We start from the raw sequence: 15,887 nt of genomic DNA, 5'->3' as shown, positions 1-15,887 counted from the left end.
TGGACAGAAGCTCTTCCCCAGCTCAGTTGATTCCTCACAGTCTCGCACTGATAGGATTTCAGTCTAATTGTTGCGGGGATCATGGTGATACACATTGTCCTGATCATCTGATAGACAGTCAAAATATTTGAGGTTCCTCTGTGGTTTTTACGGTAACCCTACCAGAGGACGGTTCCCCCCTCTCCCCTGTCAGCATCAAACCAACCCCAGGGACATCCTGCCATGCAGCGAGGAATGACAATCCCACATCTGATTCAGAATTAATTACGTTACATGAAATCTCATCTGTACTCATTATAAATCCCATCAAATAATGAAAATAGTCAATTTGAGTCAAAGAAAGGGCGGGGAGGAAAAGGAGAGGGGGAGGAGAGAAAGGGAGGAGAGACGAGAAAGGCAGAGAAGCAAAGAGAGAGAGGAGAGAGAGAGAGAGAAGCAAAGAGAGAGAGGGGAGAGAGAAAGAGAGAGAGAAGCAAAGAGAGAGGAGAGAGAAAGAGAAGCAAAGAGAGAGAGAGAGAAAGAGAGAGAAGCAAAGAGAGAGAGGAGAGAGAAAGAGAAGCAAAGAGAGAGAGGAGAGAGAAAGAGAGAGAGAGAAGCAAAGAGAGATGAGAGAGAAAGAGAAGGAGAGAGGAGAAAGGGAAGCCATCACTGAGGCCAGGATATTTATCACTTTCTCTTGTTGGTGGTGTGTTTTTGCAGTGTTGGATTTCTTGCTCACACACATGCACACATGCTCAAAAACACACAAACACACACAATCTCTGTCCTTCCCCCACTCTCCTACTGGCCTCTTTCCTGTTGTCTCTCAAGGAAGTGTATATCCATGAAAGACCCTGATTATCCAATGGTATCCTGATATCCTGCCTCAATACCTTGGCTTGCCATTCATCCTGATCATCAATCCATCCCCCTCTCTCTGCCTGCCTGTCTATACATCCATCCCTCTCTCTGCCTGCCTATACATCCATCCCTCTCTCTGCCTGCCTGTCTATACATCCATCCATCCCTCTCTCTGCCTGCCTGTCTATACATCCATCCCTCTCTCTGCCTGCCTGTCTATACATCCCTCTCTCTGCCTGCCTGTCTATACATCCCTCTCTCTGCCTGCCTGTCTATACATCCATCCCTCTCTCTGCCTGCCTGTCTATACATCCCTCTCTCTGCCTGCCTGTCTATACATCCCTCTCTCTGCCTGCCTGTCTATACATCCCTCTCTCTGCCTGCCTGTCTATACATCCCTCTCTCTGCCTGCCTGTCTATACATCCCTCTCTCTGCCTGCCTGTCTATACATCCCTCTCTCTGCCTGCCTGTCTATACATCCCTCTCTCTGCCTGCCTGTCTATACATCCCTCTCTCTGCCTGCCTGTCTATACATCCAGGGGTTGTACATCCAGATGAGAGATGGAGAGGAGGAGGGGTGGAGAGGAGGAGGGGTGGAGAGATGGAGGGGTGGAGAGGAGGAGGGCTGGGGAGGAGGAGGGGTGGAGAGGAGGAGGGGTGGAGAGATGGAGGGGTGGAGAGATGGAGGGGTGGAGAGATGGAGGGGTGGAGAGATGGAGGGGTGGAGAGATGGAGGGGTGGAGAGGAGGAGGGGTGGAGAGATGGAGGGGTGGAGAGGAGGAGGGGTGGAGAGATGGAGGGGTGGAGAGGAGGAGGGGTGGAGAGATGGAGGGGTGGAGAGGAGGAGGGGTGGAGAGATGGAGGGGTGGAGAGGAGGAGGGGTGGAGAGATGGAGGGGTGGAGAGGAGGAGGGGTGGAGAGATGGAGGGGTGGAGAGGAGGAGGGCTGGGGAGGAGGAGGGGTGGTGATAAGATGTAAATTCTGGAGAAGGCAGGCCGGAAGGAGTCACGACAAAGGAAAGGAGTTGACTTTGGTTTATTAGTCGAGCAGCCCGGATCAAACAGTTCAAGACGAGCTGATGGCATGAGTGAGAACTCTGTCTCTCAGTTGTGCTTAAATACATGAGTTGGACATTACGTATATAGAATGACACAGAATTGCTTCCTTAACGGGTCTTCAGTGGTCAGTACACTGATACACTAGAACGTTCAGCAGGTGAAGTGGTCGTTAATCACATAAGCCTTATTTGTACATGATTTTCCTTACTGTCTCCCCACTGTCTGGACTGCATGCTATATTCTGCTCAGAGGGAGCCTCGCTGCATGACCTCTTGACCTTACAGAGACACACGCTGTGCATGTACCCAGGTATGTATCCGGGTGGAGAGATGGAGAGGTGGAGACGAGGGGGGGTGGAGAGATGGAGGGGTGGAGAGATGGAGAGATGGAGGGGTGGAGAGATGGAGAGATGGAGGGGTGGAGAGATGGAGAGGTGGAGGCAGTTCACCAGCAGATGGCAGTAGACACTCATCAATAGAACAGTCCAAATAAAAATTGCTCAATCTGATCCTAGCTGAACCCCTGACCAGAACAGTACAGTTCTGCTGAAGGCGTTTTCATATGACTCTAAAACGTATGACGTTCTGGTGTACCTTCACAGTACCTCCCTCTTTGCTCACGGGACTCTGGGTCAGAGATGAATGACATTTAAAGGGCCATTAAACAATGGTCAAAACAACATCTCCTTTAGTAAGTAGTTCTGCTAATGAACTTTAAACAATCCGTCTCCTTTAACCCTTGTGTTATCTTCGGGTCATTCTGACCCATCAGTCATTGTGACCCACCGTCGTATTGCGACAACTTTACCGCATACAAAAACAAAGTGAAGCATTTTCTTTTAACCGTTGGGCTGTCTCAGACCCCCCACATTACGAAGGTTAAAAGAAAATTATTTTTATTTGTTTTTGTATTGGGTAAAATTGGGTAAACACAACGATGGTTCGTTATGAACCTTTGGGTCATGTGACCCGAAGGCAGCACGAGGGTTAATAGTTCTGCTAATGAACTTTAAACATTCTGTCTCGGCCAACACAAGTACCCCTATTGATAATATTGTCTATTCAATTATGGCCTTTAAAAAAACGACTATGGTTCCTTGCTGTGCACTGCCGATGCACAAACGCGAGCATTCATGAGTTACTTGAACACATGACTTACTGAACCAGTAATATTCAGGCTGTTCAAGGTGAAAAGCATGTTCACCCAGCAGTCCATACAGTACACTAAATGTCATTACTTAAAAAGCTCAAGTCTGGAACTCACTGGACTAGCTCAGAACCCAGCCCTGGATACATGTACTGTATACACACCATGATTCCTACATGAGGGATGTTATACGGAAGATTCTACCATTTACTTTTGTGATCTCGTGTTTTCCATTCCGTCAGGGAGGGGAGATCCTCATCATCCTCCAGTGATTCGGGTCCAGCTCAGTGGTTAGAGCATTTGATCAAAAGGATGCAGGTTCACGGCCAGACTGTTCTGTACATCATTATGATAAAAGCGTCTGTTAAATAAACACATATTACATTACAATGATAAAGAGCAGACACACTAAAGAAGGAATAAAACAGACATTACCGTATGTACATCGAAATATATATGCATTTCAGCATCTTTATTTGCATGTAATATGCAAGACTTTACTAAACACAAGTTTCTTTTACAAAGGTTGAGGAAAACTGCAACTTGTTCTGAGCTAACGAGGGAAGCTCAGATCCCTGGTGAGGAACAGGACAGTACAGAAGATGCGACACACTGAACTGGAAACAGCAGGGAGCCAGACGGAGACAAACACACACCTATAACACACTTATAACACACACAGTCAATAACATGAAGGATTTCACACAAATGTATCCAAATACAGAACTGCAATATGTCTGTCGTGATATGATGTGGTGAAGAGGGTGATATGATGTTTGTGAAGAGGGTGATATATGATGTGGTGCAGAGGGTGATATGATGTGGTGCTGAAAACAGGAAGGGCTTCTGGACATGGAACAGCACAAACAGCAAACATCCTCCTTGGCTACGACTTCCTTCTCTGAGTATATTCATCATGAATAACATAGCTTCTCCATGTCTGAGTAAGTAAAATATAATAATTGAATATCGCTTTCTTTCCTGAGACTCAAACCTTGGTGGCAGCCCCTTCCACCCAGTCCAGACGCAGCTCAGGTGATAGAAACAGAAGGCTGCTAACAAGTCCTATTAGTTGTTTTTTTGACACCGCATCAACATCGCAGGGAGAATGTGACAAACAGAACAAACTAGCTACTGACAGCTCATCACCAATACCTGAGGTTTCTTAGATTTAAGGGCATCGACATTTCTTCATTTTTTGGGGGGTGTGCGTTAAGAAGATGTGTCAGTAATGGGATCATGATTCTTGTCTCTATGTTGAAAGCACACTTGGAGGCAAAGTTGGAGGCAAAGTTGATATCAGTTTAGCTCATTAAAACATAATGAGCTACATCCTAAACTAAACAATCACATCAGCAAGGTAAAACACTAACACTTTAGTGTAAACCAAACTAAACACCCCAAGTTCCGACAGCAAGAGTAGATAGGCTACTGTATTACTATAGGACACTTCCTGTCACAGCTGGTGGTTAGGGTTAGTGGCTATAGGACACTTCCTGTCACAGCTGGTGGTTAGGAATTAAGTTGAATTAAATATAAATTCTGGAATGAGGAATACTTCTTCCAAAAGCATGACTCAGCGACAACGCTGAGTTACTGAGTTACCTACCTACCGACCCTGAACTGTTCATCTTTGGTAAATATTGTTGGGCGGAAGGAAACTCTTCCTCTCCTTTCACTCACCACCCTGTTTATCCAGAATCATTGCTCTAAAAACCTAAACAGTAGAAATTCAGTTGGAACTTCAGGAAGTGCCTTTTTGCTTTTCATCAAAATAGGTATTGGACTGACATCAGTGCATACAAAATAGAGCCTGCATGAAAAGTAAATCTGTGCTGTTCCTCAGAGATAGCTTGCTCCGAATTAGCCTAGTTTGCCTATCTTGCTGCTAATTAGCCTAGCTAGCCTAGCCTGCTCAGGGGTTTCTAACCACCCTAGCAGCCATGGCTGGGCTGCGTGTTACAGCTGGTCCCTCTTCACACCCGACGTGTTTGTGGAAAAGTAGAGACTGCAGACGTGCAGCTTGTGCATCTCTGAAGAACGTCATTACCTTGGTGACGGGGTTCTTCAAGTTACCTTGGTGACAGGTTCTTCAGGAAACTCAGTCTTTGGATCTCAGTTTTCAAGTCTTGTTCTGCGTGATGTAAGCAGGAAAAGTCCAACTCTAGATTCTCTTTTTAGGTAGATCGTAGAGTCACATGTTCACACATGTTTGGTACTGTTGGTTGATGTATATAGGTGCACAGCTTATACATACTATAAAAATCACTTTCAGCATCAACCATTGCTAGAGCTGGACTGACAGTGAGTCTTAACATTGCTGGACAGCATCACTACATCTAACATCTAATGCATGTTGGCTAAAACGTTTGTATGGCATACTGGAGTTGGTCCGACACCAAAACAATCTAAATCTATTGTATCCATTTGAAGGTTTTGAGATGATACATTTTTGACAAAAACACTGTGAACACAACTCGGGAGTTGACTGGGGGGAGGTCGGCAGGGTCGAAGTTCAATAATCGGGACAAGAACACAAGGAGGAGGAGTCATTTCTGGGTGAGAAGCTGTGATTGCAGAGGGTTGGATAGCCAATGGGTGGGGAGGGAGAGCCAGCGTGTTTGATCACAGAGGGAGGAGTCAGTCCTCTGTGAGTCTCGTGGTCGTCATGGTCACATCTGGATCTGAGCTTCGTCAGCACATGGCTCTTTTAATGAGCCAGAGATGGTGTAGAACCTGGAGAGGGAGAGAGAGGCAGAGAGAGAAGGGCACAGGGAGAAAGTGGAGAGAAAGACAAAGAGAGAGAAAGAGACAGAGTGACAAAGAAAGAAAGAGAAATCAGCAACATTAGTTAATATATCTGAAACCAACAAACAAAATTAACTGTGAGCCTCAGAAGCCAAACCCAGCGTCTACAGACACAGTACAGTAACAGTACAGACACAGTCCTACAGACACAGTACAGACACAGTCCTACAGACACAGTACAGACACAGTCCTACAGACACAGTACAGACACAGTCCTACAGACACAGGTGAAAGTGAGGGGTGTCCCCATGGTTGGCAGGGTGACAGAGTCCATACCGTGACTTCCTGAAGTGACAGAGTCCATACCGTGACTTCCTGAAGTGGCGTGGTTTCCTCAGGACCTGCATGCAGGAGGACTGGGCGCAGGAGTTCTGCAGGTGGATGACCTGGTAGATGATGGGGTTGTACATGGCGGATGACTTGGCGAGCAGGGTGGGGATGACGGACACTGAAATGGGCACACTATCAGGCTCTCCAAACGCCGACACCACCGACACCACGGCGTAGGGGATCCACGCAATCAGGAACCCAGCGCAGATCAACATTGCCACCTGGAGGAGAAGACAGACAACTGCAGGTTCTTTATATACTGTTTTACAACCTCCCATAAAGGTATATAGGTAGATGTGTGTGTGTGTTGGTCTGTGAGTGTGTGTTGGTCGGCTGGTGTGAAATCCAGCCTTGACAACACGTTGATATAAAGCAGACTGTAAACGGTGACATACCTTAGTCAGCTTGATCTCCAGGTTGTGGCTGTTGGTGTTGCGGGTGTCGAAGTGAGACATCTCTTTGGCGGAGGACTTCACCTTGTAGATGATCATGACGTAGGAGAAGATGATGATGCCGGCGGGGAAGACGAGGCAGAAGAAGAGGATGGCCATGACGAAGCTCTGCCCGGAAGCCGACGCCTGCGCCAGCCACCAGTCCAGCGTGCAGGAGGTGCCGAAGGGCTCGGGCGCATAGCTCCCCCAGCCCACCAGGGGCATGCTGGCCCAAAAGGCAGCGTACAGCCACACGAAGAGCAGGCACAAGAAGGCATGGTGCCTCTTCAGCCACGTGCCTAGGAAAGCAGGCACACACACACACACACCACATGTATACACACACCACATGCACACACACACACACACACACACACAGGCACACACACATACACACACACACACCACATGCACACACACACACACACAGGCACACACACATACACACACACACACCACATGCACACACCACACCCAAACAGGCACACACACATGCACACACACACACACACACACACACACACACACACACAGGCACACACACACACCACACCCAAACAGGCACACACACATGCACACACACACACACACACACAGGCACACACACCACAGGCACACACACATACACACACACACACACACACACACATACACACACACACCACACACACACACACCACATGCACACACACACCCAAACAGGCACACACTCATGGCTTAGGATACACTCAGGCCATGCTATCCTTGGTGGGAGAAATTAGCGATTGATGTGCTGATCACAATCAGTAGATCCGATATTGCACTAGTATCTATTCATGATTGTATTGACAGGCGTGTGAAGGGCAGCTACCATATGGGAGGTGACAGATCTTGAGGTAGCGGTCCAGGCTGACCACGGTCATGGTGATGAGGCTGCCACAGCCGAAGAAGAACCCGGCCCAGCCATAGAAGCGACACCCCTCCCAGCCAAACAGCCAGCGGTGCGAGAAACTGGACACCACGAAGAATGGCTTCCCTGTCACTGCACAAGGAACAGACAGACATGGGTTTAAATCCATGTTAACACTGCTGATCAGGTGAATGGACTGTTTCCTGTGTTTATTGACTTCATGTCAACAGTGCATATGTATAGTACATAGTACATCTCTTCAGTATCTCTTCAGTATATATGAATGTTGAAGCTAATGTTGAAGCTTATCTGTACGGTACACTGACCTTGCTAACCCTAACCCTCCTCTACATTCATCAGACTTAAAGATCTTCGATCCACACTGACTGTATACATCTATTCATGGGGTGGTTACAGCTCAGTGGTAGAGCCTTTGATTGCAGATCAACAGATCCCAGGTTTGAATCTCTCGCTGTATGTAGTGGATGAGAGTGTCTGCTAAATGAGCACGTTATTCCAGAGGTAAGAGCCCAGGCAGTCCGCCCTAGGCCCCGCCCACAGCGCCCTGGCCCCGCCCACATCAACCTGGCCTCACCCACAGCGCTCTGGCCCCACCCACAGCGTCCTGGCCCCACCCACAGCGTCCTGGCCCCGCCCACAGCGCCCTGGCCCCGCCCACATCAACCTGGCCTCACCCACAGCGCTCTGGCCCCACCCACAGCGTCCTGGCCCCACCCACAGCGTCCTGGCCCCGCCCACAGCGTCCTGGCCCCGCCCACAGCGCCCTGGCCCCGCCCACATCAACCTGGCCTCACCCACAGCGCTCTGGCCCCACCCACAGTGTCCTGGCACCACCCACAGCGCCCTGGCTCCACCCACCACGCTCTGGCCCCACCCACAGTGTCCTGGCCCCACCCACAGTGTCCTGGCTCCACCCACCGCGCTGTGACAAGATGCCAAGCTTTCGTCTCCCCCTCCTCACAGTTAACAAACACTTCTTTATCTCCTCAGAGGAGTGGAAGACTAGAAGAGATCTACATCTTGCCGTTCTGCCCCTCATCTTCATGTGACCAGTGTTGCTCCACTCAGCGATTCACAAAATTCAAGCAGACAGAAGTCATCCGGTGTTTGTATTTCCTGGAAAGTTACATTTACATTTAATTCATTTAGCAGACGCTCTTATCCAGAGCGACTTACAGTAAGTACAGGGACATTCCCCCGAAGCAAGTAGGGTGAAGTGCCTTGCCCAAGGACACAACGACATTTGGCACGGCAGGGAATCGAACTGGCAACCTTCAGATTACTAGCCCGATTCCCTAACCGCTCAGCCACCTGACTCCCTTGGATGGGTTGGATGGGTTGGATGGGTCAGCTTGGAGAGGAGAGAAGGAGAGGAGGGAAGGCTCCAACAACAGATGACAAGATAAAAAGAGGAAGTCCCATGATTGGAGGATGAGTCTTTACACCAGCCAGGGCTTGTTATACATTTTCAAAGATGGTTTCTGTCATTTAAGGTAGTTCTTATCACGCTCATGTCTGTTCAAGTGCTCATTTTTCTGACCAGTTTGTTTTTAATTAGTTATTTGACAAAAAAGGGGTTTGAATTTGCTTGCGATTGGGTCAGGCGAGTGTCGATCGGGACCTGGATACCGGGGCTCAACCACACATCACTACTGTGCAGACTCTGGCTCCAAATGACATCACCAGCGCAAGATGGCAGCACCCGTATACGGGATATTTTGGCTTTGGTCCAGTGGGAGGAAACGGAGATGTTGCCCCTTGGGCTGGACTGGCACATGCAGTCTGTCTAGGAGGTCTGTCTCAAGAGGGAGTCTGGAGGAGGCAGAGTTATTCTGTTGTCCACAAGGTGGTGGAGAGCTTTGTGTTCATCCAGCCATGATAATGCTCTCAAACCAGCAGACAACGTGTGTTATATACTGCATCCTAGCCTCTCACCTCCTCTCCATCCATGAAGGATGTGTTATATACTGCATCCTAGCCTCTCACCCCTCCTCTCCATCCATGAAGGATGTGTTGATTGCGTATGACACAACGCTACTCTAAATAACACAACAACAACACAACAACAACATGTACTCAAATGGATGGAAAATAAACCATAGCACAACACATACATGTACACATCAAACCATAGCACAACACATACATGTACACATCAAACCATAGCACAACACATACATGTACACATCAAACCATAGCACAACACATACATGTACACATCAAACCATAGCACAACACATACATGTACACATCAAACCATAGCACAACACATACATGTACACATCAAACCATAGCACAACACATACATGTACACATCAAACCATAGCACAACACATACATGTACACATCAAACCATAGCACAACACATACATGTACACATCAAACCATAGCACAACACATACATGTACACATCAAACCATAGCACAACACATACATGTACACATCAAACCATAGCACAACACATACATGTACACATCAAACCATAGCACAACACATACATGTACACATCAAACCATAGCACAACACATACATGTACACATCAAACCATAGCACAACACATACATGTACACATCAAACCATAGCACAACACATACATGTACACATCAAACCATAGCACAACACATACATGTACACATCAAACCATAGCACAACACATACATGTACACATCAAACCATAGCACAACACATACATGTACACATCAAACCATAGCACAACACATACATGTACACATCAAACCATAGCACAACACATACATGTACACATCAAACCATAGCACAACACATACATGTACACATCAAACCATAGCACAACACATACATGTACACATCAAACCATAGCACAACACATACATGTACACATCAAACCATAGCACAACACATACATGTACACATCAAACCATAGCACAACACATACATGTACACATCAAACCATAGCACAACACATACATGTACACATCAAACCATAGCACAACACATACATGTACACATCAAACCATAGCACAACACATACATGTACACATCAAACCATAGCACAACACATACATGTACACATCAAACCATAGCACAACACATACATGTACACATCAAACCATAGCACAACACATACATGTACACATCAAACCATAGCACAACACATACATGTACACATCAAACCATAGCACAACACATACATGTACACATCAAACCATAGCACAACACATACATGTACACATCAAACCATAGCACAACACATACATGTACACATCAAACCATAGCACAACACATACATGTACACATCAAACCATAGCACAACACATACATGTACACATCAAACCATAGCACAACACATACATGTACACATCAAACCATAGCACAACACATACATGTACACATCAAACCATAGCACAACACATACATGTACACATCAAACCATAGCACAACACATACATGTACACATCAAACCATAGCACAACACATACATGTACACATCAAACCATAGCACAACACATACATGTACACATCAAACCATAGCACAACACATACATGTACACATCAAACCATAGCACAACACATACATGTACACATCAAACCATAGCACAACACATACATGTACACATCAAACCATAGCACAACACATACATGTACACATCAAACCATAGCACAACACATACATGTACACATCAAACCATAGCACAACACATACATGTACACATCAAACCATAGCACAACACATACATGTACACATCAAACCATAGCACAACACATACATGTACACATCAAACCATAGCACAACACATACATGTACACATCAAACCATAGCACAACACATACATGTACACATCAAACCATAGCACAACACATACATGTACACATCAAACCCACAGAATGAAAGGCTGATGGCTAGAACGCCATGAACACATGTCATGGTGATATTTGTGATATGATATTCTGAAGATGTTAGTAAACACGTCATTATTGTTGTATATGGAGTGTTGTAGGTGAACAGAGGTTTTTACAGAACTTGCTGAAGCTGTTATGTTTGTAATATTCTGTTATTTCTTGTTTATTTTACTTGTTATTTCAATAAGACAGAGGCACAGTTCACAGACTGCACACACAGAATATGATGTGATGAGTAATCACGTGTTCAGTACAGGACAGAGGGGTGATGGGTAATCACGTGTTCAGTACAGGATAGAGGGGTGATGGGTAATCACAGGTGTTCAGTACAGGATATAGGGGTGATGGGTAATCACAGGTGTTCAGTACAGGACAGAGGGGTGATGGGTAATCACAGGTGTTCAGTACAGGACAGAGGGGTGATGGGTAATCACAGGTGTTCAGTACAGGACAGAGGGGTGATGGGTAATCACAGGTGTTCAGTACAGGACAGAGGGGTGATGGGTAATCACAGGTGTTCAGTACAGGACAGAGGGGTGATGGGTAATCACAGGTGTTCAGTACAGGACAGAGGGGTGATGGGTAATCACAGGTGTTCAGTACAGGACAGAGGGGTGATGGGTAATCACAGGTGTTCAGTACAGGACAGAGGGGTGATGGGTAATCACAGGTGTTGGGAGGAGGGAGAGGTGGATGTTTACCTGAGATGCCGAAGTCGAAGATGGCCAGGTTCACAGTCATGAGCTCTGGAGGCTTCAGCTTGTTCTTCTGTTTCATACTCATGTAGATCACATATCCATTCCCTGTGGCAGACAGGATACCTGTGGAGGAGAAGGGAGGGAGGGAGAGGGAGGAGAGGGGGAAGAGAGAGGGAGAGAGAGAGAGAGAGAGAGAGAGAGAGAGGGGGGGGGGAGGGTTAGTGAGAGAAAGGGGGAGAGCCAAAAACAGACAGAGAGAGGGAGGGAAAGAGCGAGAGCGAGAGAAGCCAGAAGGTAACAGTAGAAGCATTAACAACTCTGTAATGTAATGTAATGTAACTCATCTGTTTTACAGTTGACATCAAATTAATTTAGCAGAAGCTTTTATGAAGACACATACAGTGGGGGTTTAGAACCTACGATCTCCTGATCTGCAGTCAGCAGCTCTTCCTACTCAGCTAACCCTAACCCATGGTCTGGGTTCATGTTTGTAACTCATCAAACATTCAGACTATCAATGAGAGATGTTTGCTGCTGGAAATGCACAAAGGGTGGTTGTCTCTCTTAATTCTTTCAAGTTTGCTGACCGATAAAATAAAGTAGTAGACATTTATATAGATGTTTCTCTATTATATCATAAGGTATATCTCAGTGGTAGAACCTTTTTTTGGCATATTTTTGGGACCAGTTTTATTGATAGGACAGTCGAATAGAGACAGGGAGGTAGAGAGGGAGGGATAGAGGGAGGGAGGCAGGAAGAGAGAGAGAGAGAGAGACGGAGGGAGGGAGGGAGGGAGAAAGGGAGAGAGAGGGAGAAAGAGAGAGAGAGAGCGGGAAATATAAGTATATATAAGGCTGTGATTTGAATGATTATTTCTGTAATTCCACCGTTGCTTTTGCAATATGAACATGTTTTCTTTCATGCCAATAAAGCCCCTTGAATTGAATTGAGAGAGAGAGAGAGAGAGAGAGAGAGAGAGAGAGAGAGAGAGAGAGAGAGAGAGAGGGAAGAGAGAGAGAGGGGGGGGACAGAGAGTTTGGTGGGATAAATGGAAAAAACCCTGATTACTGGGTTTAACACAATTACCACTTAAAACAATTAGCTAAGATAAAGGATGAGGGATCGATTGATGGATAGACCTATTTGATGGACTATTTGAGACTATATTCAGCATGGTTTCACTGAGTCTATCCTCAGCCAGACAGCCAGTGAAATCCTGTCTGACTAGTCAGGCTGCTTGTCTGTGAAAACACAAATCTGCTTCCATCTCCTCAAACAAAATAGTACTTGAGGAGGTGCAGCATGAGTACAGACACACAGAGCAGGGGGAGGAGGAGTGTGTGTTGAGAGTTCCCTCATAAAAAATGATCCAGATAACCTAAGAAACATATCTTTTCAAAGCCACCATTGATCCATCCATCCATCCATCCATCATCTTCCGCTTATCCAGGGGTCGGGTCGCGGGGGCAGCAACCTAAGCAGGGAGGCCCAGACTTCCCTCTCCCCGGCCACTTCCACCAGCTCTTCCTGGGGGACCCCGAGGCGTTCCCAGGCCAGCCGAGAGACATAGTCCCTCCAGCGTGTCCTGGGTCTTCCCCGGGGCCTCTTCCCAGTGGGACGTGCCCAGAACACCTCACCAGGGAGGCGTCCAGGAGGCATCCTTATCAGATGCCCGAGCCACCTCAACTGGCCCCTCTCGACGCGGAGGAGCAGCGGTTCTACTCTGAGAGAGATCTCCCCGACCCGGAGATCGTGTGACTCTCGGCTCTGTGTCATCGCAGCTCTCTATATCCTCACTGCTGTGTGTTGTTACTGACTGTGCTGTGCATGTCAATGCCATTTCAGTGTACGACTGCGTTTGACAAAATTGCCACGTTGTATTTTTTCATCTGTAAATATGTCCTAAAAAGTTCAGAAAAGATCAAGTATCACTTTTGGCTGTGTATGGAACCACCTAGAGCACAGATAATACAAAACTTCTGAACAGGAGACATGGATGCTGTCTGGAACAGACCACACCAGAACACACACCCTGCTCTGGAGCTACCCTGCAGTCTATACCCTGCTCTGGAGCTACCCTGCAGTCTAAAGCCTGCTCCGGAGCTACCCTGCAGTCTATACCCTGCTCCAGAGCTACCCTGCAGTCTAAAGCCTGCTCTGGAGCTACCCTGCAGTCTACACCCTGCTCTGGAGCTACCCTGCAGTCTAAAGCCTGCTCTGGAGCTACCCTGCAGTCTAAAGCCTGCTCCGGAGCTACACTGCAGTCTATACCCTGCTCCAGAGATACCCTGCAGTCTAAAGCTGCTCCGGAGCTACCCTGCAGTCTATACTCTGCTCTGGAGCTACCCTGCAGTCTAAAGCTGCTCCGGAGCTACACTGCAGTCTATACCCTGCTCTGGAGCTACCCTGCAGTCTAAAGCTGCTCCGGAGCTACACTGCAGTCTAAAGCCTGCTACGGAGCTACCCTGCAGTCTACACCCTGCTCTGGAGCTACCCTGCAGTCTAAAGCCTGCTCTGGAGCTACCCTGCAGTCTAAAGCCTGCTCTGGAGCTACCCTGCAGTCTACACCCTGCTCTGGAGCTACCCTGCAGTCTAAAGCCTGCTCCATAGGTCACTGTACGATGAGAATCTTTAGTCATTTCAAGATGTTTCCTCAATAACCACCGTTGCTTACAATCCTGAACCAGGCCTCTGTACTGATTAGCATCGTGAATGTGAAATGAATCAAATGTAAATGTAAAATATATATACATAGATTCCTATGAGAACTGATGATGAATGATAGACAGTTCCTGGACTCTACCCACTTGTGATCCTTGATTTTCTGCTGGATTTTCTTTCCCATTTGTACGTCCTTTGGATGAAAGCTAAATGAATCCAGTGTATCTATAATGAATGGGCCCCAGAGTGAAGGACGTACCGATGATGCAGATGTAGAACGCTGCTACAATGTCGGCCTCCCTGGACAGGCGCGAGGCGAAGGGGTCTCCCCGCAGCAGGTAGTGAGGCACGTAGCTAGACACACGCGATGTCTCGTTCTCCAACACAGACATGCTTGGGGGGTTAGCTGTTTCCTGTGGAGAATACCAATCACAGGGCTGAGTGACCTCCTTCCTGTAGAGATAACCAATCACAGGGCTGAGTGACTTCCTTCCTGTGGAGAGAACCAATGACAGGGCTAAGTGACTTCCTCACATCTATACATTGCCATAGAGACAGTGTTCTACTGATCTGCCCGGTCATGACCCCAGGAAGTCAGGTGAAAGGGTTAGGGGTTAGGGTCAGGTGAAAGGGTTAGGGGATAGGGTCAGGTGAAAGGGTTAGGGTCAGGTGAAAGGGTTAGGGGTCAGGTGAAAGGGTTAGGGGTTAGGGTCAGGTGAAAGGGTTAGGGGTCAGGTGAAAGGGTTAGGGGTTAGGGTCAGGTGAAAGGGTTAGGGGTTAGGGTCAGGTGAAAGGGTTAGGGGTTAAGGCCGAAATATGCTTCTGCGTCTCCGTTTACGGATGGGCGGGCGCACGGATACGGACGGATAGACTTTGTTTATGGTTCTCTGTAGGCTGTGGGTGCTGAAAACAATTCACCGCCAGAAGAGTAGGTGGCGCAACGGTTTTTTGTAAGTCGTCGTCGAGTGTTTATTTACCTAGGTTATCGAGAAGTTGGAGCAAATTTACAAATTAGCCGTTTCATCAATAAAATACGCACATTTTCAGCAACTACACTGCCCATTTCTCGTCAAATTTTAATTCAGATGCTGATTTACATGTACTGTTTAGCTGAAATATGAATT

General features: G+C 47.2%; 1 protein-coding gene across 1 annotated transcript; it reads right to left on the bottom strand.

Moving 5' to 3' along the window:
* Positions 1–4,365: 4,365 nt before the first annotated feature.
* Positions 4,366–15,362, bottom strand: opn5 (opsin 5). Its single transcript, XM_062467504.1, has 6 exons — positions 15,023–15,362; positions 12,105–12,224; positions 7,465–7,635; positions 6,579–6,913; positions 6,160–6,404; positions 4,366–5,781 (listed from the first exon to the last, which is right to left on the bottom strand). Exons 1-6 carry the CDS (start codon positions 15,153–15,155, stop codon positions 5,718–5,720), a joined length of 1,068 nt encoding a protein of 355 aa, XP_062323488.1. The 5' UTR covers positions 15,156–15,362; the 3' UTR covers positions 4,366–5,717.
* Between the last annotated feature and the right edge of the window lie 525 nt (positions 15,363–15,887).

The sequence above is a fragment of the Osmerus eperlanus genome, chromosome 8, assembly GCF_963692335.1.
Source record: "Osmerus eperlanus chromosome 8, fOsmEpe2.1, whole genome shotgun sequence".
NCBI classification, from domain to species: Eukaryota; Metazoa; Chordata; class Actinopteri; order Osmeriformes; family Osmeridae; genus Osmerus; species Osmerus eperlanus.
This window is presented reverse-complemented; position numbering and strand designations above follow the sequence as displayed.